Below are 26,194 nucleotides of genomic sequence, written 5' to 3'. Positions count from 1 at the left end.
TATATATATATATATATATATATATATATATTTATATATATTTATATTAAAGTAACCATATTAAAAAATACCTGCTAAAATATTTGAATTAAAACCAAATGATCTAATAACGTGGTAGTATTAAAAGAATAAAAATCAAACTAAACTTCTCGGATTTTAATTAAAATAAGGGAAAAAAACTTAAAATTATTTAGGTGAAGAAGTCGTTTTGATAAAACTAAAATTTATTTTTTGCTAATAAATATTTTAGGCCAAATTTTAAAATGAATATGATATTTAATCATAAATCGGAAAAGGTAATTATGCAAGAGTAATTATTAAAAAAAAATATATATATATGTATATATATAAATAAATAAATAAATATATATATATATATATTTATATATTATTTAATTATTTATTTATATATATAAATAAAACTAAATTAAATAAAATAAGGTATTTTCAGCTATACATAAAACTACTGGTAAAAAATTTGCAGTTAAATGTTTTGAAAAATAAAAATTAGAATCATAAGATAAAGGAATGGTAAAAAACACCGATTTTTTTTTTTATAATATAATAATAAAAATAGCTTTCTCTATACAATGAAATAAAAGTAATGAGAAATTTAACAGATCACGATAACATAATAAAACTTATAGAAATGTATGAAGGTTAAAACAACTTATATTTAGTAATGGAAATAGTTGAAGGTACATCATTATATGATGAAATAAAAAAGCATTCCTAAACTCCTTTTACAGATTAAGAAATAAAAGATATATTTAAAATGTTAGTAGATGGAATAGTATATTATTCTAATAAAAATATCATGCATAGAGATTTAAAACCTGAAAATATACCTTTTGCAAAAAAAGGTAATTAATAAATACTAAAAATAGTCGATTTTGGATTGGGTACATTTGCAGATGAATCCCCTTATATGTTCCCAAAATGTGGAACTCCCGGCTTTGTGGCACCTGAAATAGCTAATTTAATAGATAAAACATAAAGATATTCAGTCATATGTGATGTTTTTTCGGCTGGAATAATTTTTTATATATTGTAATATTTTTTTAAAATATATATAAGTTTTTTTTTTTTATATATATATATATTTTATAAATAAGATTAACTGGAGAAGCTGTTTTTCAAGGGCAAAAGTTTAATGAAGTTTTAAGAAAAAATAAAGAATGTATTATAGATTTTGAAAGAAAAGAACTAGAAAATGTATCTATAGATTGTAAAGATTTACTCATAAAAATGCTCGAAAAAGATCCTTCTGTAAGAATATCAATTTTTGATGTTTAAAAACATCCCTATTTCGTCCCTACATTAAAAAAATCGCCTTCTTAAGAAGAATTTAAAAATAGTAGGGATTTAATAGATGATTTTACAGCTATTAGAGATAAAACTAAGTCTTTATTTGTAAAGCCTTTAAGAATTCCTTATCTTACAAAAGACGAAGTTGCAGAAAATACTGAAGATTAGTTACATTCATTTGTTATTAGGGACCCTCTTTTCGCTGGGTAGAGTAAACTTAGGTCCGATTCATCGTAAGGATTCCATTATACAGTAGGATCGATAGATGGATAAAATTAATATAGTTAAGGAAGTAGCTCAGGATAGAAAGAAAGATCTTAAATTTCATCAATAGTAAGCACAAAAAACTATATCAGAAGTATAAGAAGAGGAAAACTTGGAAGGAAAAAGCTGCGAAAATAATCTGAGAAATAATCTGAGAAAATTCTGAGAAATAATGTGAGTAACAAAGTGAGTAATAATGCGAATAATAATAAGAGTAATAATAAGAATAATAATAAGAGTGATAATTTGAGAAATAATGAACTTATTTAATAAAATAAATCAATAGATATATTAAATAATTATGTGTAAAGATTAGTAATAATATTTATTTTTTAAATATATTACTTTTTATTAATTTTAATTTTATTTATAATTTTATTTTAAAAACAAAATTAAAAAAAAGTAAAGACTTTATTTCTTGATATTAATATTATAAATTAATTGCTTTTTAAAAAATAAAATTATATATTTTTAAAAAATAATTATTATAATATATATTATATTTATATAATTTTTTTTTATATATATAAAATAATAACAAAATTTATTTTTCATTATTTTAAAATAAATTTATTATATTATATTTTAAATACATTATATTTTTATAAAAGATAATAATTTATTTTAATTAAAACTTAAAAAATTATAAAAAATATTTTGTTAAACAATATTAAATAAATTATAAAATATGAATTAATTTATAAAAAATAATAGTATGATTTTAATATTAAAAATTTGAAATGCATAAGAAAAATAGAAAATAAAAAAAAATATAAAATATTTTATTTAATAATATATATAAATTTAAAAGAATAAAAGATATTTATTAAAATTAAACATTAAAAAAAAAAAAATATTTAAAAATAATAAAATTATATAATTTTAAAACAAAAATTTATAAAAGTTATATTTTATTTTTATAAAATTAAAATGAATATATATTTATAAATATAAATATAATAATTATATATAATATATATATATATATATATTTATATATATTTATTGATATATATTAATATATTTATTTTTTTATATTTTATATTTATATATATATATTGTATTTTGTCTAATAATTTTTAAATTTACAAAAACTATAATTAACATAATTTTTTTTTTAAATATAACAAAATTAAATTATGTCATTATTTTTTTTTTATATTATTAAAAGATAAAACATTAAAAACTTTTTAAAATTATTATATTATTTAATTATTTAATTAAAAATAAAATTCTAATAATTATAGAAATTTAAATATAATTTAACAAAAAATCAAAAAATATGAACCACACTCAAATTATTTCAGGTGAAGACTATGAATAAAAAGTCTTAAAAAATAAAAAGCCAGTTTTATTAGAATTTTTTGCCGAGTTTTAACATTTTTTATCTATCATATTTAATTAATAAAATTTGTATATATGATAAGTTGGTGTCCACCATGTCAAGAATTACAGTTAGAAAAGAGAAACATACTTTAGTAATATTTATAATATGTAGATTATTATCAAATAGATATTGACGATAATTAAGAATTTACTGAGGGATTTTAAGTTAAAAATAAATGTATATGTATATTTGATTTTTTTAAATATATATAGTTAGAAGGACTTCCAACAGTATTTTTATTTTATAGAGGATAAATGATTGATAGTATATAATTTTTTTATTTATTTTTTTTATAAAATTTAAATTCATTTATACAAATATATATTAAATTTTTTTTATTTTTTTTATAAAAAAATATAAAAATAAAAGAATTTTTTGGATATGATTTAAATGCTTTTCACAATATTTTATAAAAAGCCGTAAACTTGACATATTAATTTTTATGAAAAAAAATTAAAATAAAGTAAATTAACAAAAAAAGGTTATATAAAAAAAATCAAAGTAATCTATAATATTTTTTTATATTTTTTTAAAAAAAAAAATAAAAAAAAAAAAACTATTAAACAAGCAAAAAAGAAAAAAAATTCGAAAAATAAATTAATCATTTTTTTTTTTAAAAAAAAAAAAAATATTATTATATTTTTTATTTTTACTAAAATAAATTAACAAATAATTTCAAATGTTTCCAATAAGTAATTTATTTATATATATAGTTTTTTCCATATTTCTTTTAAAATTAACATCAAAAACAGGTAAAAAATACAAGTTTTATAACATAAAATCCATATATGCCCCCATAAATTTCTAATTTTCAACATAATTTTTCCTTCCTTAATTATTTTTTACAGATTTTCCTAAACAAAGGCCTAATCGAGCCTTAAAGTATCAAAAAGTTCTTAAAAATCAACTAAATAATCTTAAACTATAATTTTTTTTTACTAATTAATTATTACATTTAAAAATCCCAAATTTAGATATTCATAATTATGTTTCTATTTAAATTTCTTAATTTAAAACTATTTTTTTTTTCCTACACTTTCCTTCTAAAATACCTTTAAATCCTACTAATTTTTCTCCTAAACCTAATTAAAAGTCTCCCCAATAATTTCGCCTTACGATAATTTAAATTTCCTTAAAGTCCATCTCTTAACTTTATTCCTTTCAACCTACTTTAAAGCCACACTATAGTGATTTTTTAATACAATATCAGCCCAAAAAGCCGAATAGGGATTTTATTTTGAATAAATATCGTTTTTAGTTAAATATTGAGATTATTTATCAGCAATTTATACACTTTTTTTATTATTAGATTAAGAATCAATATTTTAATTACTTAAATTGTTATTAGATTTACTAATTTATATTTAAGATATATTATTTATTTTCTATTATTAGAGGCTTTTCATTTTTTTTAATGAATTTTTTTTTTTTAAATTAAAAAAGAATTCATTTTATTCGTTCATTTTTTTACTTATTTAAGGTTTTGTTTATTCTAGGTTGTTTTAATTATGTATAATATTGTTTATTTTTTATGTAGGTTCTTAATTTTATTGAAATACAAATTCGTTTATATTAATTGGCTGATTTTTTTAAGGAATAAATTATAATGCATTTTAGAATAAATCTTATAATTTTTTTTTTTATAATAATAATAGACATTTTTTTATTTTTATTTAAATAAAATAAAATAAAAAAAATCATTTTTTTTTTATACTTTTTAAAATTTACTTATCATCATCAATTTAAATCATATTGTGTCTCTTATTTAAATAAAATGGTCTATATTTTATGTAGAAAATGTAGTTTTTATTTAAATATATAAATTATTAAATTTTAATATATATGTTTATAATATATATTCAATAATAATAAATAAAAAAAAATATTAAAATATAAAGATTGGAGGATGAATATAAATAAAAAAACTAAACTTTTAAAAATTAAATAAAATAAAAATAATATGATTATTTATAAATTAGGTTTTTTAATTATTAGATTAAATACATTTGTATAAAAAAATAAAATAAAAAAATATATTTTTGATAAAATAAAATAAATTAAATTTTAAAAATAAAAATAAATAAATAATTTAAACTAAATTAAACATAAAAAATATAATATATAAAAAAAAAAACGTAAAAAATAATGATGGATTAAGAGAAATTAATTTGTACTAAAAAAATATTTATTTATATATATTTAAAAATATATTAATTCATATATTTATTTATATTAATTTATATTTATATATATTATATTTCTTTTCTTATGTAATTTATTTATAAATATTCTTATTTGATTATCTATTTTTTTTAAACATAAAAAAAGATATTGTAAATGGGTTTAAATATTATAATTAGAATAAAAACATAATACATATATTTAATAAAAAAATCACAAAAATTTTTAATAAATATTAATTAAAAACAACTTGCTAAAACTTTATTAAAAAATAAAAATGTGTTTTTTTTTTAAATACATGTACTTTTGTCAAAAATCTGCAACTAAAAAAAAAAAATATATAGTTTATATAAAAATATTTATATTATAAATACCTTATTCAGCTTAAGGAGTTTCTTTATTTTCAGCTTAATTTTATTATTCTTCATTATTTTCTTCTACTTATTATTTTTCTTCATGAGTAGGTAAAGTTTTGTGGTAAAAGAGATCTACCATAACTTCCCAAGCTTAATTTTTATCTAATTCACCTCTTAAGATTTTTACTTCTCTAGCAAGTAACCAATAGATCATAGAGATTGATTCAGTTGATCTATTATTACAAGGAATAGCAACATCAACGTAATGTAAAGGAGAATCACTATCACATAAAGCAATAACAGGAATTCCTACATAACTAGCTTCTTAAATAGCTTAATAATCAGTTCTGGGATCAGTAACAATAAGAACTCTTGGCTCTTCATATTTTAAAGTCTAATAGTTAGTTAAGGTACCTAAATAAAAATAAATACTTTTTTAAATTAATTATAAAATACCAGGTGTCCATCTAGATGATGATGTAGATTTGCATTTTACATATCCTGCGAATTTAATAGCAGCTCTTTATCCATATACTCTAGAGCATACAACCTTTTTTTATATATTTAAATATATATTTATATATATATATAGATATAAATTTATTTATATATATTTTTACCATAGCGTCATTATGATGACCGACTGCTGCAATAATTCTGGCGGCGAGTTTAATTTTTTACCAGGTTTCTTCGACGTTAATTATATGAAGACCATTGGCACTCTTATGAGATATATATCTGTTCATTTAGTTGTTTAAGTTGGTAGTTCCGAGATGACACTTTTTTTTTTTTTTTTTGTTATTTAAGGTTTGTTTATTTTTTTATTTTATTTTTTTACTTTAGATGCTAAAAGTCTTAATACGTCTTTTTATTTTCTTGTTAAATTGCTCATTTTTTTTTTTATTTTTTTTTTCTTCTATTATTATATTATTATATTATTTTTTATTTGTTTATTTTTTTATTTTTGATAATTATATATCCTAAATATTTTTATATTTTTTTTTTTTAAAGTTTTTTTTTTTTTTTTTTTAATTTTTTTTTAATATATATAAATTTGTTTTATTTTTAAAATTGAAAAAAAAATATTTTTTGAACAAAAGTAATTAAAAAATACATATAATATATAATAATCTCAAACAATTATATTAAAATTATTTTCTAAAGGTAAATAATATTAACATTTATTTTAAGATTTTTCAAAAAACTAAATAAAAAACTGCTAATTATTATTAATTTAAAGCTAAGTATAAATTTTAATATATTGTTACATTTTTTAAAAAAGAATAAAATACAAACTTTCATAATTAAAATATTAATTCATTAACTTTTATATCAATTAAATTTTGATTTCAATAGCCTCTTCTATCCCGATTCCATGCTAGAAAATATTTTAATCAAAAATTTAATCGAAAAATTCTAATGAATAAATTCTTATTTCAAACTTTTATTAATTATGAGATTAAAAATGCAGTACTATAGGCAATATATTATTCTCTATACTAATTTCATTTTTTAGTGAATTTTCAAGTTAAAATGATCTATTTTAATCAATTATTTCTTAATTTATATTAAATTAAGAATTACTGTCTTATTAAATTATTTATAAATTATTTTTTAAAGAAACTTTCTTTTAATTAGATTTTTTTTTAGGACTATTTATAATTGATTTTTTTTAATTGTTTCTTTAAATGCTGCCTTTTTATTTATAAAAACTATTATTTAAATAATAATTTTAATTAATTATGTTTTCTTTTATATTATTATTATTAATTATATTTTAAACATTTAATTAAATTAAATCAGGGATACTATTTATTTCTTAAGAAATTTCAATTTTTTATTATTAATTATTAAAAAAATGATTTATGTATTTTTAATTATTATTAATCTTTAATATATTTTAATCCTATTTTTATGAAATTTCTATACTATTTTAAATATTTTAACAATATATAAAATTATTAAGAATATTTCTATTTTTATTATTTTTATTATTATTATTATTATTATTATTATTATTATTTTTAATTTTATTATTATTTTTATTATAATTTTTTTTATTATTATTATTTTCTTTTTATTCTTTATTATTTTTAAGTATTTTAACTTTATCTTAATTTTTTTTTTTTTATTATTATTTATACTTTTTAAAATTTTTCTTAAAAATTCGCATACATCACAATAAGTTTTATGTAATTTAAATATTCTATTACATATAATATATGATAAAAAGCAAATTTCTAAAAAACACATTATTTTATATTTCATATTTATGATGATAATATTTCTCTCTGTGTCTTTTTAATCTAAATATTTATATACTTTTGTTTAAGCAATGTTATATAAATATTCATAATTTGTATTTTACTGTAGTTATTAAATATTAATATATTATTTATATACAATATGTCTAATATTCCTCCTAATATATTTGATAATACTAGAATTCTATAATCCTTGTGATTTACTTTTTTACATAATATCTATATACAATCCATTATTATAAATGTTGATATTATTTATTATTATTAAAATGTTAAATTAAATTTAAATTATATTTATTATTAACAAAACTAAAAATACAATAGATATGTGTTTATTACTATATCAATTATTTTATATATTAGCTAAACTGACTTTTTTATTTCTAAACATATTATAGTTATATAGAGTTCAGATGTATAATTTCGCGTTTTTATTAATATTCTTTGATTAATTTTTTTTATTTGAATAATTATTTAGCTTTTTATTTATTAAAAAATGTTCATTTACATTTTTTGCTTATTTTTATTTTTTTTAATCTATTTTATTAAAATAAAAAAATATACAAAAAAACATTTCTTTAATAAATATTATTAAAAATATATTTTTAAAATAAAAATATTTTTCATAATTATTATTTTAATTCATTAAAAGTTTTTTTATATGATTTTAATTTTCATTTTTTTATAAAAAATAAAATTATAATTAGATTATTTTTTTAGTTATTTAATTAATTATTTATATTTATAATTTATTAAAATAATTATTTAGATTTTAATAAATAAAATTTATATTAATATTATTTATTTTTATCAAATTTAATTTATTTTAATAAATATATATATATATATTTGAATTTAATATCATAAATAATATAAAATATCATACAAAATATTTTATTAATACAGTTTTATTAAAAAATAAAATGATTTATATATTTTATTTTTTAATTCGAAAATTGCATATTATTTTATAAATAGTTTAAAAATACAAATTTAAAATAATTTATACGTATTTTAAAAATAATTCTTATTATAAATAAATTCATTAAATTTAATATTTTTTAATTAAATTTTTAATGTTGACAAATAATTAATAGTTATAATTTTTTGGATTTTAAATTTAATTTTTTTTTTTTATATAATTAAAAGAAATATTTTTAAAAACTAATATTATAAAAAAATAAAACTATATAAAAATAAAAAAAAGATAAAAATATTATATTAATAGTTATAGAGTCAAATAAATAATTATTATAAATATAATTAAAAATAATAATATAAATGAAAATAAATATAAGCATAATCAAATAATTACAAAAAAATTCACTCTAAAACAATAAAATTTGAGAATTAAAAATAATTTAAGAATAACTTTTTTTATAAATTTAATTATAAAATGAAAAATTAAAAAGAAAAAAATTAAGTGAATATAATAAAAAAGACAAGATAATTAATATAATATAATAAAAATATTAAAAATAAAATTAAATAATAAAAAATAAAAAATAAAATAAAATAAAATATAATAAAATAAAAGAAAAGAAAATGAAATCAAAAAAAAGAAAAAAACTAATAATAATAAAAAAATAAAATGAAAACAAAAAAGAAATCAATTATATAAAAACATTAATATATTAAAATTTATATACAAAATACTAAAAATCAAAGAAAAAATATTCAAAATAAATAAAAAATATATTTAGCAAATTATAGAAAATTAGAAAAATAGAAAAATAAAAGAATAAAATTACTAATATATATATATATATATCTATATCTATATAAAAATAAAGATATTTATTTAAAAACAAAAGCCATAAAATTTCATTATAAAAATAAATCCAAAATTAACCTTTAAAAAAATAATAAAATAATAAAAAAAAAATAAAAAAAAAAAAAAAAACTTAAAATAATAAATAATAAATGAAAGCTTTAATCCTTGAATAATTCTCTACTTAATTAAAATTAAAACAAGTCGAAATTCCTGAACCTAAAAACCCAGACTAATTATTAGTAAAAGTAGAAGCAGCTCCCATAAACCCTTCCGATTTATCATTTACTAATGGATTCTATTAAACAAACCGTAAACTCCCATGCGTTCCTGGTTTCGAAGGTTCTGGTTTAGTAGTAAAAACAGGCAGTAGTGACTATGCTAAATCTTTGTTAAATAAAAGAGTAGCTTTTGTAAGTTAAGACCATGGTTCTTACGCTTAATACACTCTAACTGACATTACATCAGTTGTTCCTTTAAATGACGATGTTTCATATACTTAAGGCTGCAGTAGTTTCATAAACCCAATGACTGTAGTATGTATGTTAGAAACTGTGAAACAAAAAGAAGTAAAAACAGTAATCCATTCTGCCGCAGCATCCTCTTTAGGAAAAATGATGGTAAGATACTTCAAACAAAACGGAGTAAACGTAATAAACATAGTAAGAAAAGAAGAACAAGTCTAAACACTAAAAAAAGAAGGTGCTTAGTATATCCTAAATAGCACAAAAGAAGACTTCGAAAAAAACCTTAAAGAACTTGCTGAATAATTGAACGCAACAATGTTCTTTGATGCCGTAGGAGGTGAATTAACAAACTAAGTTCTATAAAATATGCCCTAAAAATCAACTGTTTACGTATATGGAGCTCTTTCAGGCTAATAGGTCACTGTTTCTCCTCTTAGTCTTATTTTTAAAGGTTAAACTGTGACTGGATATTGGCTTACTAATTAAATCAAAGATATGGATTAATAAAAAATAATTTAGTTATTAGGAACCGTTAAATAGTTAATTAAAACTGATTTAAAAACTGATGTTAATAAAGAAGTACCTTTGGAATATGGAAGCGATGCTTTAACTGAATATCATAAAAATATGAGTGCAGGAAAAATTATTTATAGACCATGGATATGATATATAATATATAAATATATATTTTTATAGAATAATATATAAAAATATTAATACATATTATTAAAAATGTATTTATAGTTTATTTAATTATAAGTACTTTATTTCTTTTAATTAAAAATTAATATTTTTATATGTGTCTATATTTTTATTTAATATATATATTTATATTTTTTTTATTAAAAATTAAATTATATTAATAATTTAATTTAGTTTATATTAGAAAATTTTTTTTAAAAAAATGATTTCTTATAAAGAATATAATAATAATTTTTAAAAAAAAAGAAAATGAAAGAATAATAAAAAATTATTAAAAAATCGATAACATTTGATTAAAAAATATTAAAAATAAAAAAAAATTACTTGAAATAAAAATAAACATTATTTATATTCAAAAATATCCACAATTAAATATATAAAATAAATATATAAAATAAATATATAAAATAAATATATATATATATATATATATATATAAATAAATTAAATTTTTATATATATTATATATATAAAATAAGACAAAAATTTTAATTTTTATGTATATATTTATATATTAATATATATTTGTTTATATATATATAGAAATTATTATATATATTATTATTATTATTATTTTTAATATATATATTTTTTATATTTATATTTTTTTTATTTTTTTTATTTTATTTATAAGCTTATTTAGAAAAATAAGATATATATATTTTTAAAACAACATAATTTCTACATATTTTTTTATTTTTTTACTTATATTAACATATTTTTTTAAAAATATTTAATGAAATATAAAAAAAATCTCTCTTTATTTATATAAAAAATCTAATAATTAAACGTAAATAAAGCTTAAATAACTAAATATAATAAAATTACAATTATAATTAACGATATATTATAAAATATAAAAAAACACTTCTTTTAAATTATCCACGTAGATAAAAAAAAAAATTAATATTAAGAAAAGTAAATGAAAATATTTTTTAACTTAAAATAAAAATTTTAAAAAAAAATATTTTTTATTTTAATAGGCTTATTAACTTTCATTTTTTATTTTATTATTATTTTTTCTATTTAAAATTACATTAAATATTTTATTTTTTATTTCTAAAACATATTGCACTTTTGCAAAAAATTTAATTTAGACCTTTTTTAAATAATAATTAATATGGAAACTAAAATTTATATTATCAAAGAAGCAAATATTTTTAAAAGAAAATTAATATATAATTAAATTTATATATTTAATATCCTAAATATAAATGAATTTAAACACAAAAGATAACATGTATTCATATTTAACATAAATAATAAAATAATATATATATATTATAAAAATAAAATTAAGTATATTATATTTATTATTAGATGTTATAATAAATGCCGAAGTTTAATTTTTTTTCTTTTTAATGATTTTTATTTACTTTTTTTTATTTAAGCATATGGACAAATTTTAATTTTATTTATAATTTTGTCAAACGAATATAATTATTTTTTCTTAATTATTAGATATTATAATATTTTTTTTTATATATACTTATATATTAATTAGTTTCTTTTATATTTTTTTAATAATTTTTTATATTTCTTTATTTAATATATTTACTAAATATAATTAATAATAAATGGTACGTTCGAAGACAAAAATAATTTATATATATATACCTTTCAATAGAATTTCTAAAAATTTTTTATTTAAAAAAAATCATCTAAAATAAACCTATTTTTTTACAATATTAATTTTTTTGATAATTTTGATAAATAAAATTCGAATTTTTTAATTTAATATAAATATAAAATTTCTTATTTTTGTATTTAAAATTAATTAATATGGTAAATTAAGTCCTTTTTTCAACTAAATGTTTTAGTTTTTTTAACCGAAAAACAATTTTATGAAGTTATTTTTTTATTTAAAGCAATAAAAGGTTATTAATATTATATTTAATGAAATAGGAAAATAAGTAATTTTTCTGATAGTAAAATTAATAAAATTATTGTATTTTATTTATTTTAATTAAATTTTAGCTTTATTTATTTATATTTAAAATAAAAATCATATTAATTTTTATATATTATTTTTTTAATATATAAATAATATATTTAGTTTTTTTTTTTATTTTTTTTAACAAAAAATAAATTATATTTTATTGTTTCGCAAAAATTTTCTAAAATTTTAAACAATTTAATTTTTTTAAATTATTAAACACATAAATAAAAAAAAAAAAAAATTAGTGAAATAAAAAAATCAATCAAATTTCAAAAAAAATCATAAAAATGTAATAAGATAATATATTCTAATAACTTAAAAAAGGTTAAAAAATAGGCAACTATATAATATAAGAAATTATTGGAAAAGGAGGATTTGGTTATATATATTTATGTATTAATTAAATATAAAATATAAGATATGCTTTAAAATAATAATAAAATAAAGACTCATTGAATTAATAATACTTTATAAACGAAATAAAAATACATTAATCATTAAATCATTAAAACATAGTTAAATATTAGGATTTTTTTATGTATGAAGATTAATATTTTTTAGTAATGGAATATTGTGAAGGAGGTTCTGTATATTAATTTTTGAAAAATAAACGATTAAAAAACGAATAAATTTAAGAATATGAATTCAGATTTTATTTTAAGTAAATAATAAATGGTTTAAAAGAAATGCATGATAATAGAATATTACATAGAGAGTAAATATATATATTAATATATATATATTTATAAATTTATATATTTATATTTATTTTTATTTTCTAATACAAAAAAGTATTAAACCTGAAAATATACTTATTTAAGGTTTTTTATGGAAAATATCAGATTTTGGTTGCTCTAAACAACTTAGAGATAAAAATTTATAAGCTAATACAATTTTAGGAACCTAATATTATTCACCTATATCTTAAAATTGTTAAAAAATAGAATATTCTTATGAATTCGACATATATTCGTTATTTTATTATTTTTTATAAAAACTATTTTTATATTTTTAATTAGTCTTGGAGTAACATTTTATCATATGCTAACTAATTAATTTCCGAACAAAAATGATTAATCTTAAAAAGTATCATTAAATTTTAATTGTAGGTAAAAACTATCTGAAGAAATATAATAATTAATAACAAAAATGGTAACATTTGATCCTAAATAAAGTATTAAACTAGATTAGATTTTATAGTATTCTATATTTAATGATGACAGAGTTTGTTCTTAATTTTCAAAGGAGAACTAATTATTTAATTTTAAATATTTCAACTAATAAATGTATAATAAATAATTTTAAGAATAAAATAAATATATTGAACTTCCCTAAAATTATGATAAATCAAAAGAAATTAAACTATATTTAGATCAATATATACTATTATTAAATGTAAAAAATTAAATTTTATATATGATTAAGCATATTTATAAAAAAAAATATATTTATATATATATATATATATATATATATATATATATATATATATATATATTTATATATATATATATATATATTTAATTTTATAATAGTTTATTTAATTTATCTAATAACCATTAATTACTGATGAATTATAAAAATAAAAAGAAATTAAAAATTTAAGTTTAATTTGTGAACTTTTTTAGTCTAATTTTATTTATATTTTTTTAAATTAAAAAATTCAATTTGAAAAACTTTTTAAAATACAAATAAAAGAAAAATCTTGTCTTTATCATTGTCCATTTTATTTAAATATTATTTAAAAAATTTAAGTAATATTTTAATTTCATATGCATAAAAAAGAATATTTATTAAACAAATATCAGCAATAATCTTAAATTTGTGAAAGTCTTCCAATTATTGAAGATTATATAAATAGAAAAGAAAAATTAAACGAATTCTATTAATAATTTTTTTAATTTTTATTAATTTATTAAAACGAATTAAATAAAATATATTGTTTAAATTTAATAAAAGAAAAATATATACTTTTAATTATATTGAATTGTTTAAATATATGTAATATTTTAAATTAAGGTTGTATTATATCTTACGGATAAATGAACTTTAATTATATAAAATATGAATAGTTTATAAATAGCACTGATTAAAAAAATTTGGTATATATAATAAACGTTTTATTTCAAAAAGTAAACTAAAATAATTGAATAAATTTTATATTTTTATTTTATAAATAATATAAAAAGATAAATTATATTAATGATATATAATATAATAATTTAAATATATAAAATATTTTATTTTAAATATATATTAAAAAAAAATTAAAAATATTATTTATGAAATAAATTTAAATATAAACATATATATATATAAAATATTAGGTATATATTTTTTAGATTATAAATATATATATATTTATAATAAATAATTTATAATATATAATAATTATAATTTTTTTTTTTTTTTATATAAATATACATATATATATTTTATTTTATTATAAATAATTATTTTAAATTTACGATATTTAAATGGAATTTTTCAAACAAATTAAATAAAAAAACATAATAAAATACATATTAAATTAAATTTGGAAATCACTAATTTATTTTAAATTTAAATTAAAATTAAATATTATTTTATATATAATTAAATTAAAATATGTATATGTTTACTAACATTTTATTAGTAAATATCTAATATTTATAGTTAAAATAAAAAAATTAATTTTTTTTTAAATATTATACATATATATCTATATATAATATAAAAAATATTATTATAAAAAAATATAAATAATTTTTATATACAAATATTTTTCTTTAAAAATAAATATATATTTATACATATTTGATTTTTTTTTAATAATTATACATAAATTATATTATATATATATTTAAATATAAATATAAATATCTTTATTTTATTTTATTTTATTTTATTTTATTTTTTAATAATTTAATTTTTTTTTATTTATCATAAAATAAATATTTATGTTTATTTTATATATCATATAAAATATATAATTAAGCAAACAATCATATATATATTTTTATTAATATTAAAAAATAAATATAAATTCACTTTTTTGCTTCATTACAAGATTTTATTATATCAGCAAAAGCAGGTTTAAGTGCAGCTCCTCCAACTAAAAATCCATCAATGTCTTTCATTCCAATTAGTTCATTGCTATTTTTTTCTGTAACTGATCCACCATAGATAATTCTTGTATCTTATGAGGCTTTTTTAGATATGTTTTATGCCAAATAACCTCTTATAAAGTCATGAACTTCTTAAGCTTAGGCTGGAGAAGCTACTTTTCCAGTTCCGATAGCCCAAACAGGTTCATAAGCAATGACAACTCTATTCCAATCACTTTCACTTAATTTAGATCTAATAGCATCTAATTAAGATCTAATGACATCGTTGGTTTTATTAGTTTCTCTATCTTACAATTATTCGCCGATACAAGCAATAACATCTAAATTTCCACTTAAAGCTAATTTCACTTTATTACCTACTACATCATTAGATTCATGGTAATATTATCTTCTTTCTGAATGACCTAAAATAGCCCATTTAATTCCCATATCTTTAACATGATTTACACTATTAAAAATATATATATATAAATAAATTTATATAAACTTATAAATATATATATTTATTTATTCGTATATTTTATTTTTATATATTTTTAAATTTTAACCTAATTTCACCTGTATATGCTCCCATTCCAGTTAATGATGTATTTTATACAGAAACTTAAACATTTTTTTAAACATTTTCTAATACCCAAGGTACGTGTAAGAATACAGGAGATACAACTACGTCTACTTTTTTAGGATCGAATGTTATTTTGTTTAACACGTCTTTAACTAAGGATTATGTTTAGTTATATGTATTGTTGCACTTCCAGTTTCCTCCTACAAAAAGTCTTCTTACTGCCATTTCTTTTATTATTTTATTTTATATTATTTTATTTAAATATTATATTTTAATATATGTTTTTTTTATTATCTTTTTTTGTTTTTCTAATGTTTTAATAGATGAATATTAAAAAGTAATTAATTTTTAAGTTAAATTTTTATTTATTTTTGAACTTTTTTTATAAATAGTAGGTATGAAAATGTTCAATTATATTAAAAAAAAGGTTATTTGTTATTTTAAGGAATAATACATTAAAATACATATGAAAAAATATTCATTATATTTTTTTATATAAAAAATTAACATTAAATATTTTGATTATATTTATTGACAAAAAAATATATGTTCAAAATAATTAATTTTTTTTAAATATAAAATAAATTATAAATTTATTTATAATAATATAATATATTATTAAAAAATTATAGTTTATATGGAAATTAAAAAAATATTTATATATATTATTTAAAAAGATATGTTTTTATTTATAAAAGAAATTCAAATTTAATAAATAGGTGTTTTAATAAAAAATATATATATATAATAAATAGAAATAAAAAAAATATAATATAAAAAAAAATTATAATATAAAATAATATTATAATTTAAATCAAGCAAAAAAAAATAATTAAAAATTTCATTATAAAATTAAATATTTATATGTATATATATAATTTACTTGATGATAAAATTATTTAAAAAGATATTCTAAAAATTGTAAAATTTATAAAAGCTATTAAGACAATAAGGAAAAATAATGAATAATATATCTTAATAAATATAATAAAACTATTATAATATAATATAAAAAATAGAAATATATAAAAAAAAAATATATGTAATATAAATATATATATATTTATTTATATATATAATTTCATATATTTTTATATTTAATATTTAATATATCTTATGTTTTTATTTTATAATATGTATAAATAAAAAACATCATATACTTTCCAATTCTTTTTATTTTAATATTTAAAAATATTATTTATTTAATTAATATAACTTAACATATATTACTTTTTATTTAATAAATAAATTTATATTTTTTTTAAAAAAAAAACTTTAAATTTAAATACTATTCTAAACTTTTTTATTAATATAAAAATAACATTTTATAATAATTTAAATAATAAATTTTTTATTATTACTTTCATTTATTCTAATTTATTACTTTTTATATTAATAGTTTAATGGTATTTAATTTTATTTTTATATATATTTTTAATTTTATATATCTAATTTTATTAAATAAAATATAATATATAAATAAATAATACTTTTAATTAGAACTGTAAATATAATTTCCAACCTAATAACAAATTTTCATATTTAATATATAAAATATAATTTTTACATTTATTTTAAAATTATTGTATTAATTATAAATATTTCCATATGAACTATTTTATATTTGGTAAAATAATTTTGAAATTAAAAATATTAATTTTAACTAACCAATTCCTACATTACTAAAAAATGGTAAAATCAATGAAATTTTTGGAAATTTAGTCTAAACAATATAAAAAGGCTAAATATAATTTTCTTAATCAATTTATGAAGGCATAAATTAATCATTATTTTACTTATTTTAGTTGGAAATAGTAAATAATTAAAATTATAATTATTTTATTTCATTATTTATTAAAAATTATTTATTAAATAATATTAAAATATTTATAAATTAAAATAAATATATATGTGAATAGAAAATAAAAATAAAATATTAAATATCCATAAGAAAATTAAAAATAAATATTAACTTATATAAATAATAAAAAAAAATTATAATTATTATTATAATTATTATATTATTATTATTATTATTATATTTTATTATTATTATTATTATTTTTTATAATATTGTTTTTCAATATGTTCATTTTTTTTTTCAATTTTTTTTTTTTTATAATATATATAATCTTTTTTTATATATTAACAAATTTTATTATATTTCCAATTTTTTTTAATATTTTATTTTAATTATAATTTTTTTCTTTTATTATTTTAGTTAAATTTTTATATTTTTTTGTTTTTAAAAATTTCATTTTATCTTATTTTTATTTTATATTTTAAATTTATCTCTATAAACATTTCAATTTATAATTCTAAACTTGTTTCGTTATTTATAATTTTTTTTTAAAAAAATATTAATTTTGTTTTTTTACTTTCTTTTTTTATATTCAAATATCTTTCTTTTTATTAGTCTTTTATATTTCTTTTAATTTTTTAAATTTTTTCAAACATCAAATTTTTTTTTTTTATTCTTAAATTTTTAATTTTAAATAATGAAAATATTAACAATATATTTTTTATTAGTTTTTTTAATCATTTTAATTTTCTTTAGATACTTATAAAATATTTTTCTGATATTTACACCTTATAATATAATTTAAATTCGATATTTTATTAAATAATATATTATTTATTACTATATTATTTTATTGGCTTATAATAAAATGGGATATATTATTTTCTTTCTTTATGATTTATTTGTCTTTTTTTAAATATATACTATTTTAGTTATTTAATTTTCTAATATAATCTTTTTTTACTACTTATGCGTTTCGTAATATTCTATTTTCCTTTTTTTTAAGTAAAATTATTTTAAATTTAAATGAATCTATGTTTTGTTCTTTTTTTTGTTAATATATAATTTTTTTAGATATATATTTAAGCTAAAAAATATAAATAATTTTTTTAGTATATATTAAAAAAAAGAAAAGCATTAATTAATATTTAAAAGTTTTTTTTTATAGAAAAAAAAAAAAGAAAAAATAAAAAGTATTAAAACAGCCTTAATATAATATAAATAAATAGAAAAAAAAAAAAAATGAATAATCATTATTTAATAACAGCATCTCTTGGAGGAGTCCCTTATTTTTTTCTAAGTAAACTTTCATCTTTATCGATATCTAGATTTTTCGTAGGATTATTTTTCTAAATAACTATTTATTCTAAATCAAACCAATTTTATTAACTATTAAAATTTACATTACATTAAATAACTTTAGGTTAAATTTTCCTTTGTTTTCCTACATAAAGAATACTTGCATTATTTTAATAAACCCCCGCATAATTTGTATTTGAAAAAATAGTAATAATATTATTACTTTATTTTTAATATCCTTTTAATACACATTCATTACTTCTAACAATAAAAGCCAGATTATTATCATTTAAAAAGTTTTGAATCCTCTAATTCCCAAATCTAATAACGTTTTAGAAACCAAAAACATCATGAACATCATTTTATATATTTTCTTATTAAAAATCATCCAAAACAGGGTCACTCCATAATAAATCTAATGCAATTTTATGTTAATAAGTTTTAGGATCTTAAAAGATTTCCAAAGGACGTGGGATTTATTCAATTTCTTCTATATTTTTTATCGAGTTTCCTATTCCACTATGTACACAAAAAATATTATCTTCCAAAATACATCCCAAAGGCATAAACTCAAATACTTTATTTATTTTCTAAAAAATGGAAAAAGGGTCATTTGGATCTTCCTAAAATTTCAAAATACACTCATCTGCAAATCCTGTGCATTTATTTATTTTCTTATCTTCCATATTACCCCTTAACATAAAAAATTAATCCTAAAACTTCAATTTTAAAGCAAATAATAATAAAATTATCTCTATTTACATAGTACCTCTACCTAAATAATTTCCTAAAAATAGATAATCATTATTATCAATATCATCTTCAGGACTTTAATTATCAAAAGGAGACCCAAAATGGTTAAAAAACCTCATTAAATCTTCATATTATCCGTTTAAATTTCCAAAAATCTTAATTGGAGCTCTTAGTCTTAATAACATAGGCTCTTTTTCGAATACTTTTTGAACTTCATCACATAGTTTATGAATATATTCTTTCTTTATATATGATAAATAATCTTTTTAAGTAGCATTTTCATATTAAGTAGGTAAATGTAAGTTATCTATAAATATTTAAAAGATTGATTCATAATATAATTTTTTATTAGAAATTTCAGAATTTTCAATATATCTAGAATTCTAATCTTAATAAATAAAAATGTATATATATAAAATAATTAAATAAAATATAAATTAATATATAAAAATAAATAAAATATAGAATATATAAATATATAATATATAAATATATAAATATATATATATATAAAAATATATGTAAAATAATTAATTTATATATATTAATAAAAATATATGTATTTATTTAAATATATTTTTATAGTTTAATTCTATTAATAATACTTAATTTTATTCCTTATTTTTATAATTTTTAAATTGCAACTTTTTTCGTCTAATTTTCTTATTCTGAATTCGGATCATAAGATACTCCTATAACTGCTTCTTAAGCAAGCCTTATTATTTTTTAATTTTAATTTTTTGAAAATTCTTATTAATTCTATTATTTATTATCATCATTATTATTTTATTTCTACTAATTTTTTTAATACAAATCTACTTATTATTATTTATTATTCGTTTATTCTTTTTACTCTCCATTTTAAATATCTACAAATTTCCCAATAACCCTTGTCAAATTCTAATAATTTCCCACTAATTTTATCATATCAACTTTTAGAATATTAGAATCAGTCGGCACATTAGGTTATAATGAGTCAAAACCTCCATGAATAAATAAATACTACTACAAAATCCACACACAATGTCTAAATCTTTAAATAAAATTAAATTTATACCAATCCGAACTTTCAGTATCATATATTTCCAAAGGTACATTTTCATTAATTTAATTACTTCTTCCTCCTATAACAAACATTAAAGGACCTTAAAAAATCGTACTATGCTTAAAACAAAGCCTATATATATTTATATATATATATATATATTACTTAATATCTACATAAAGGTTATTCTCCATTAATTCTATAAGGAGCTTTTACCCAATCCCATCTCCCGTCCCTGTGTCTTCTTAATCCCCAACTATCATTTAAAGCCGATTAATCTTAAGTTCTTCCTCCAAAAATTACCATCATTCCATTTGCTGCCCCTGAGGAGCAAACACCTGCCGAATGATAAACTCTCATTATAGGATTTTCACTTGAAATTTCTAATTTTTACCAATTATAAGGCGCTTTTTCAATATTTAAAACCCAAGAATCATTGACAGATTCCGAACCTGTATTTCCTCCAAAAACTACCAAATAAGGTTTCACAAAGCTAATTGTATGTCCATATCTTCTTCCTGGAGTAGTTCCATATACAGGAATTATTACCCATGTTTCTTTCTCTTATGAAAAATCTAAAAGATATAAATTATCATCTGCCATACCTCCTCCTATTTTTTTTATTTAAATAATAATAATAAATATAATAAATAAAAATAAATATATATATTTATACCTCCTGTAGCTCCTCCATATATGACCATTTTATTATTATTTTCGATTGATGTTGCTGAATGTGCAGCCCTATTTTATGGCGAAACGCCTGAAGGAGTTAATCTTTTCCATTATCGGAAATTTAAATCGCATTAATATACATCGCCTGTTATATTATATTTGCCAGTATCACCTGTTGCACCTCCATATAAGATTATTGTTGTTGGATTTATTTAGGTCATTGTATGACCGAAACGGGGTTGAGGAGATTCACCTAATAATTGTATTTTTTCTATCATATTTTTTTATTTGTAATTAAATATATTTATTTTCAATTAAAAAAAAAATAAAATAAAAAAGTATATATATATATATATATATATAAATAATAATTTACTATTTTTTTTTTTAAAAAAATAAATAAATTATATAATCAGAAAAACTCTAATCAATTTTTTTCGAAAAACGCCTATGTTTTTTTTTTTCTCTTATCCTAAATTAATAAAATCAAGCAATATATCACATAATCAATACATTTTTAGCTTGCACTCATGCCCACCCCGAACTTCATTCCATAATTAATATACCCATGTCCCAATCCTTTAAAAATCCTCAAAGTACCATTTCTATTTAAGTTAATTTTATAAAAAAACCTAACTGTATCATCTAAAAGAGGATCTAATTCACCACAATTAATAAAGCATTTCGGAAATTTTTAAATGATAGAATTTTCTATCAAAACAGGGCTTAAAAGACTATCGAAATCTCCCAAAAATGTCCTATAATTTTCCGGTATATAGCATTCTAGACAAATCTAAAGAAATGAAGCAGGCATTATATATTCAGTTAGTGAATATAATTTACTTGGACTAAAAAAGGACTTTTGTAAACCTAAAGCAGGATAGGTAAGTTATAGTCCATCAGGCATAATATCCATTTTTTTCTCCTATATTAATAAATTTAACAATCCTACACATAAATTACCTCCTGCACTATCTCCTGCTAATATTACTGAGTTAAATATCACGTTTAGTTTCTTAGGAAGGTGTTTTATTATATAATTATAGGCTTACCAGACATCGTTTAAAGCGTTTGGATAGGGATTTTCGGGACTTTTAGAATAATCTATTGATATTATTAAGCTTTATTTGATTTTATTTGCCCATTTTATAGTATATATTTAATTACTATATGAATTCATGGATACAAATCCTCCACCATGTATATGAAAAATCAAATCGAATTACTAAATTTCGGAATGTTTCTAATTTCTAGAGTTAGTACATGAAAATATACAGGACTCACTTTGATTATAAAAAGAGTTTATTTTTTATGAACAAATTAATCTTAATTTTATCTTATTTTTCGATTTTTTTAAAATATTATAATCTTCTTAATTTTTAATTTCTTTTTCTTCTATTTATTTTTCCATTTCTTCTTTTTTAAAAAACTCGTCTATTATTTTCGAGTGTTTTTCCTCATTAAAATTAACGAAATATTTATTCCTATTTTTTATTATGAAATTTATATCTATTTTTTCAAATAAATCCTTCGGTATATATATTTTGTTAGAGAACTATATATAATCGAAATTCAATTTATAAGCTTTCTTAATAAAAGGTTCATCTATAGACCTCCAAGCTTTTATTACTTTTTCTTTTTTTGGGTTCATTTAAAAAAGTTCAGTTCTATGTTTAGCAGTATAAGTTTATGTATATAAATATAATTGTTTTGTATATTTTTTTAATATGTTTCCTTCTTCTTCTTCATTTTTTAAAGCCCCGTATGTACTATAAACTATTTTTAAGAAATTTTCCATTTATTCTTCTAAATTTTCTTATATTTAATAATATTCAATGTCTTTTTTTAGTTCTTCTTGTTTCTTAATATTAAATATACAATCGTTAGTAATATCTAAATCTTTTAATTATAGTAAATATCCATTTATTAGTTTTAATTTTTAAGCATTTATTTATAGTTTTTCATTAAAAAAATCTTTTATTTATTTTTATTATTTATGATAATTCATATTTTTAACGGAATTCACTATATTATTTATTATTTATTCATCTACAAATTTAAAAACGGGAATAAAAAAATCATCAGCTTTCAATTAGATTATTTCGGTGTGAATTTCCTCTATTTTTTAATGATAATATAGCACTATTTGATATTCTTGTGTCAGATTTTCGTCTTCTTTTAATAATTAAATAATTGTATTTGTAGTTTAGAGTTATTTTTAAAATATTTATTCCATTTTATTATTTATTAATAAAGCTTTATTTTGATTATATTTTTTATAAATTATATTTTTAAAAAAATAAAAAAAAAATAAAAATACTTAAATAAATTATAATAAAAAATTTAATAATATATATATATATATATATATAATAAAATTATATAAAACGTAAATACTTGCATATAAATATGAATACAGAAGCTTCTTAAAAACTTGATGTAAAAAAAAAAAAAATTAAAAAAAAAAAAAAAAAAAAGTAATTAATAGCAATTTTAAAAACACCAGCTTTAAAAAGAAATAAATAATAAATATAATTATTACAATAAGAAACATAAAAAATAGGCTTTTTTAGTCAATATAAAGACCAATAAGAGAATAATAATTTCCAAAAATTATGCTGTACATATATGAAATACGAATATTTTAAAAAAGGTGAAGTTGTATTTAATGTCGGTAATTTTATTTTATTTTATTCTAATTTTGTTTTTGTTTTTTTAAAAAAAATAAAAAAATAAAAAGATGAAATAGGTTAAAAGTTTTATATAATAATAAGTGGAAAAGTGGGTGTATATATGAAATAAATAGTTTAAAAATAAGACATTACAAATAAATCACATAAAAACTAGTTTTTGTAATCTAAAAAAGAAGAAAATGAGGATATGAAATCTAAAAATATAAAAAAACCGGAAGATTCTTAATTTTAACTGTTTTTTGTAAAAGAACTTATTACAGGTGATTCATTTGGGGAGCTTGCAATTATTAAAAACGGAAAAAGAATGGCCTCTATAAGTTGTTTGGAAGATACATATTTTGCTGTTATTGACAAAAAATAGTTTGATTTAATTTTAAAAGAAAAAGAAAATTTTAAGTTACTTGAATAGATGAAATATATCCAAAAAGCACCATTTTTTAGCAAATTAAATTTTAATCTTTAATAGAATTTGCATTTAAATTCTTTTGATATTTGCATTTTAGCAAAAAAACATGTTTTTATTGAAGGAGAAAATAGTTTGAATTGTTATATTATTAAAAGTGGAGAGTTTACAGTTTTTATTAAATATATATAATTTATATAACCTTTAAATTAACAATAAAATATAATAATTTATTAATTATATAAAAAAAATTAGATTTACAAAAAAATAAATATAAATTTCCAAGAAAATGAAAAAGTAAATCCTTTTTAAAATATTTCTTAAAATAAAATGATGAATATAAAAGTAAAAAAGCACCTTTTTGATTTTTGATTTTTATTTATAACAAAAAAAAAAGATATCTATTTTAGGAAAATATGAAATTTTTGGAGAGTTAGAATTATTAACAGATGAAAAAAGAAAATAATCAGTATATTGTACAAGCGTAGAAGGCGGTGAACTAATAATTTTATCAAAGAAAATCATAGAATAATAATTATAGAGTAATCCGTTATTGAAATAATAATTTGAAGATTATATAAAATAAAGGGAAGATATACTCACTAATAGATTATAAAAAATAAAAACTTAATTAATAAAATATAACTAATTTATGTTTCCTAATTTTCTATAAAAATACGAAAAAATTAATGACTGTGAAAAAATAAAGTAAAAAGAATTTAATACCTTATAAACTGAAGATTTAGAAGAAATCTTAGATTTGAAAATTAATCATTAAAAAAGCAAAAGTGAAAAAATCTAAATTTTAAAAAATCTCATTTTAGAAAAATAGTTAAAATCTGAGGAAAATAATATAGAATAAAGCATTTAATAAAATATTTAAAGAGAATAACTATCTTCTTTTACTTAATTAAAAAAACATATTATGAAATAAACTACAGTATCTCTATTAAAAAAATACAGAACTAAATTTAAAAACTTTACTCTATATACGGAAAGGACAAATTTATCTTTTCAAAAATCAATAAAAAATAGTCGAAAAAATTCTTAATAATTAAAGGAAACACCTAATAATTTAGATATGGAAATTTTAAAATAAAAATTAAAAGAATTTTTTAAAAAAAAACAAAACAAAGAAATTTTAAATACTCCAGAATAAAAAATACTTGAATATGAAAAAAAAAATGAAAGTGAATAAAAAAACATATAGAAAT

General features: G+C 15.9%; 9 protein-coding genes across 9 annotated transcripts, besides 85 other annotated features; 4 read left to right on the top strand and 5 right to left on the bottom strand. All coding sequences in view use genetic code 6, as the record gives it.

Moving 5' to 3' along the window:
- Window positions 1–47: a microsatellite.
- A 203-nt stretch (window positions 48–250) lies between these two features.
- Window positions 251–1,738, top strand: IMG5_118250 (protein kinase domain protein; the record flags this gene model as incomplete). The annotated part of the gene is made up of 5 exons (XM_004034538.1): window positions 251–310; window positions 442–531; window positions 578–1,050; window positions 1,116–1,269; window positions 1,643–1,738. Coding segments are annotated over 5 exons (873 nt in total), but the record flags the coding sequence as incomplete, so codon positions are not given.
- Window positions 328–415: a microsatellite.
- Window positions 1,705–1,771: a microsatellite.
- Window positions 1,761–1,818: a microsatellite.
- Window positions 1,819–1,919: 101 nt separating this feature from the next.
- Window positions 1,920–1,955: a microsatellite.
- Window positions 1,927–1,956: a microsatellite.
- Window positions 1,957–2,017: 61 nt separating this feature from the next.
- Window positions 2,018–2,062: a microsatellite.
- A 50-nt stretch (window positions 2,063–2,112) lies between these two features.
- Window positions 2,113–2,179: a microsatellite.
- Window positions 2,180–2,238: 59 nt separating this feature from the next.
- Window positions 2,239–2,278: a microsatellite.
- Window positions 2,279–2,506: 228 nt separating this feature from the next.
- Window positions 2,507–2,631: a microsatellite.
- A 223-nt stretch (window positions 2,632–2,854) lies between these two features.
- IMG5_118240 (hypothetical protein) lies at window positions 2,855–3,405 on the top strand (the record flags this gene model as incomplete). Its single annotated transcript, XM_004034537.1, has 4 exons — window positions 2,855–2,899; window positions 3,000–3,050; window positions 3,172–3,223; window positions 3,329–3,405. The coding sequence occupies 4 exons, from the start codon at window positions 2,855–2,857 to the stop codon at window positions 3,403–3,405; spliced, it is 225 nt and encodes a 74-aa protein (XP_004034585.1).
- Window positions 3,406–5,004: 1,599 nt separating this feature from the next.
- Window positions 5,005–5,086: a microsatellite.
- Window positions 5,087–5,140: 54 nt separating this feature from the next.
- Window positions 5,141–5,217: a microsatellite.
- Window positions 5,165–5,219: a microsatellite.
- A 73-nt stretch (window positions 5,220–5,292) lies between these two features.
- IMG5_118230 (hypothetical protein) lies at window positions 5,293–6,389 on the bottom strand. The gene is made up of 5 exons (XM_004034536.1): window positions 6,335–6,389; window positions 6,117–6,275; window positions 5,953–6,046; window positions 5,515–5,910; window positions 5,293–5,463 (listed from the first exon to the last, which is right to left on the bottom strand). Exons 1-5 carry the CDS (start codon window positions 6,386–6,388, stop codon window positions 5,450–5,452), a joined length of 717 nt encoding a protein of 238 aa, XP_004034584.1. The 5' UTR covers window position 6,389; the 3' UTR covers window positions 5,293–5,449.
- Window positions 6,052–6,110: a microsatellite.
- Window positions 6,054–6,108: a microsatellite.
- Window positions 6,054–6,110: a microsatellite.
- Window positions 6,065–6,112: a microsatellite.
- Window positions 6,309–6,338: a microsatellite.
- Window positions 6,388–6,462: a microsatellite.
- Window positions 6,463–6,491: 29 nt separating this feature from the next.
- Window positions 6,492–6,537: a microsatellite.
- Window positions 6,495–6,540: a microsatellite.
- A 337-nt stretch (window positions 6,541–6,877) lies between these two features.
- Window positions 6,878–6,926: a microsatellite.
- Window positions 6,878–6,928: a microsatellite.
- A 440-nt stretch (window positions 6,929–7,368) lies between these two features.
- Window positions 7,369–7,402: a microsatellite.
- A 62-nt stretch (window positions 7,403–7,464) lies between these two features.
- Window positions 7,465–7,588: a microsatellite.
- Window positions 7,465–7,646: a microsatellite.
- Window positions 7,471–7,567: a microsatellite.
- Window positions 7,471–7,588: a microsatellite.
- Window positions 7,471–7,592: a microsatellite.
- Window positions 7,479–7,578: a microsatellite.
- Window positions 7,479–7,585: a microsatellite.
- Window positions 7,479–7,646: a microsatellite.
- Window positions 7,647–8,480: 834 nt separating this feature from the next.
- Window positions 8,481–8,537: a microsatellite.
- Window positions 8,506–8,592: a microsatellite.
- A 339-nt stretch (window positions 8,593–8,931) lies between these two features.
- Window positions 8,932–8,962: a microsatellite.
- Window positions 8,963–9,000: 38 nt separating this feature from the next.
- Window positions 9,001–9,043: a microsatellite.
- Window positions 9,017–9,051: a microsatellite.
- A 140-nt stretch (window positions 9,052–9,191) lies between these two features.
- Window positions 9,192–9,363: a microsatellite.
- Window positions 9,216–9,279: a microsatellite.
- Window positions 9,236–9,363: a microsatellite.
- Window positions 9,364–9,409: 46 nt separating this feature from the next.
- Window positions 9,410–9,457: a microsatellite.
- A 158-nt stretch (window positions 9,458–9,615) lies between these two features.
- Window positions 9,616–9,677: a microsatellite.
- Window positions 9,617–9,663: a microsatellite.
- Window positions 9,634–10,799, top strand: IMG5_118220 (zinc-binding dehydrogenase family protein, putative). Its single transcript, XM_004034535.1, has one exon. It carries the CDS (start codon window positions 9,684–9,686, stop codon window positions 10,662–10,664), a length of 981 nt encoding a protein of 326 aa, XP_004034583.1. The 5' UTR covers window positions 9,634–9,683; the 3' UTR covers window positions 10,665–10,799.
- Window positions 10,793–10,840: a microsatellite.
- Window positions 10,841–11,069: 229 nt separating this feature from the next.
- Window positions 11,070–11,142: a microsatellite.
- Window positions 11,073–11,172: a microsatellite.
- Window positions 11,173–11,195: 23 nt separating this feature from the next.
- Window positions 11,196–11,275: a microsatellite.
- Window positions 11,201–11,304: a microsatellite.
- Window positions 11,203–11,307: a microsatellite.
- Window positions 11,269–11,332: a microsatellite.
- Window positions 11,285–11,332: a microsatellite.
- Window positions 11,289–11,331: a microsatellite.
- A 623-nt stretch (window positions 11,333–11,955) lies between the features above and the next one.
- Window positions 11,956–12,011: a microsatellite.
- Window positions 12,012–13,325: 1,314 nt separating this feature from the next.
- IMG5_118210 (protein kinase, putative) lies at window positions 13,326–14,209 on the top strand (the record flags this gene model as incomplete). The annotated part of the gene is made up of 3 exons (XM_004034534.1): window positions 13,326–13,354; window positions 13,432–13,571; window positions 14,175–14,209. The coding sequence occupies 3 exons, from the start codon at window positions 13,326–13,328 to the stop codon at window positions 14,207–14,209; spliced, it is 204 nt and encodes a 67-aa protein (XP_004034582.1).
- Window positions 13,360–13,404: a microsatellite.
- Window positions 13,362–13,408: a microsatellite.
- Window positions 14,082–14,159: a microsatellite.
- Window positions 14,210–14,844: 635 nt separating the features above from the next.
- Window positions 14,845–14,896: a microsatellite.
- An 88-nt stretch (window positions 14,897–14,984) lies between these two features.
- Window positions 14,985–15,035: a microsatellite.
- Window positions 14,991–15,028: a microsatellite.
- A 307-nt stretch (window positions 15,036–15,342) lies between the features above and the next one.
- Window positions 15,343–15,384: a microsatellite.
- Window positions 15,349–15,401: a microsatellite.
- Window positions 15,402–15,502: 101 nt separating this feature from the next.
- Window positions 15,503–15,535: a microsatellite.
- Window positions 15,536–15,551: 16 nt separating this feature from the next.
- Window positions 15,552–16,565, bottom strand: IMG5_118200 (triosephosphate isomerase, putative). The gene is made up of 2 exons (XM_004034533.1): window positions 16,295–16,565; window positions 15,552–16,194 (listed from the first exon to the last, which is right to left on the bottom strand). Exons 1-2 carry the CDS (start codon window positions 16,534–16,536, stop codon window positions 15,666–15,668), a joined length of 771 nt encoding a protein of 256 aa, XP_004034581.1. The 5' UTR covers window positions 16,537–16,565; the 3' UTR covers window positions 15,552–15,665.
- Window positions 16,540–16,589: a microsatellite.
- Window positions 16,590–17,040: 451 nt separating this feature from the next.
- Window positions 17,041–17,114: a microsatellite.
- Window positions 17,058–17,108: a microsatellite.
- Window positions 17,071–17,125: a microsatellite.
- Window positions 17,126–17,311: 186 nt separating this feature from the next.
- Window positions 17,312–17,353: a microsatellite.
- Window positions 17,312–17,373: a microsatellite.
- Window positions 17,318–17,353: a microsatellite.
- A 232-nt stretch (window positions 17,374–17,605) lies between the features above and the next one.
- Window positions 17,606–17,668: a microsatellite.
- A 489-nt stretch (window positions 17,669–18,157) lies between these two features.
- Window positions 18,158–18,184: a microsatellite.
- Window positions 18,164–18,206: a microsatellite.
- A 99-nt stretch (window positions 18,207–18,305) lies between these two features.
- Window positions 18,306–18,374: a microsatellite.
- A 107-nt stretch (window positions 18,375–18,481) lies between these two features.
- Window positions 18,482–18,552: a microsatellite.
- A 608-nt stretch (window positions 18,553–19,160) lies between these two features.
- Window positions 19,161–19,193: a microsatellite.
- A 154-nt stretch (window positions 19,194–19,347) lies between these two features.
- Window positions 19,348–22,162, bottom strand: IMG5_118190 (ser thr protein phosphatase family protein, putative; the record flags this gene model as incomplete). The annotated part of the gene is made up of 4 exons (XM_004034532.1): window positions 19,348–20,552; window positions 20,770–21,328; window positions 21,375–21,820; window positions 21,886–22,162. The coding sequence occupies 4 exons, from the start codon at window positions 22,160–22,162 to the stop codon at window positions 19,363–19,365; spliced, it is 2,472 nt and encodes an 823-aa protein (XP_004034580.1). The 3' UTR covers window positions 19,348–19,362.
- Window positions 20,559–20,684: a microsatellite.
- Window positions 20,582–20,661: a microsatellite.
- Window positions 20,590–20,684: a microsatellite.
- Window positions 20,631–20,676: a microsatellite.
- Window positions 20,660–20,728: a microsatellite.
- Window positions 21,840–21,872: a microsatellite.
- A 149-nt stretch (window positions 22,163–22,311) lies between the features above and the next one.
- On the bottom strand, window positions 22,312–23,098 carry IMG5_118180 (hypothetical protein; the record flags this gene model as incomplete). Its single annotated transcript, XM_004034531.1, has 1 exon — window positions 22,312–23,098. Exon 1 carries the CDS (start codon window positions 23,062–23,064, stop codon window positions 22,312–22,314), a length of 753 nt encoding a protein of 250 aa, XP_004034579.1. The 5' UTR covers window positions 23,065–23,098.
- Window positions 23,099–24,324: 1,226 nt separating this feature from the next.
- Window positions 24,325–24,355: a microsatellite.
- Window positions 24,326–24,361: a microsatellite.
- Window positions 24,362–25,223: 862 nt separating this feature from the next.
- Window positions 25,224–25,271: a microsatellite.
- A 121-nt stretch (window positions 25,272–25,392) lies between these two features.
- On the bottom strand, window positions 25,393–26,025 carry IMG5_118170 (hypothetical protein). The gene has a single exon (XM_004034530.1). The coding sequence runs from the start codon at window positions 25,900–25,902 to the stop codon at window positions 25,492–25,494; it is 411 nt and encodes a 136-aa protein (XP_004034578.1). The 5' UTR covers window positions 25,903–26,025; the 3' UTR covers window positions 25,393–25,491.
- Window positions 25,772–25,810: a microsatellite.
- Window positions 26,026–26,194: the final 169 nt, after the last annotated feature.

The sequence above is a fragment of the Ichthyophthirius multifiliis genome (genome assembly GCF_000220395.1).
Source record: "Ichthyophthirius multifiliis unplaced genomic scaffold scaff_1120509250953, whole genome shotgun sequence".
NCBI classification, from domain to species: domain Eukaryota; phylum Ciliophora; class Oligohymenophorea; order Hymenostomatida; genus Ichthyophthirius; species Ichthyophthirius multifiliis.
This window is presented reverse-complemented; position numbering and strand designations above follow the sequence as displayed.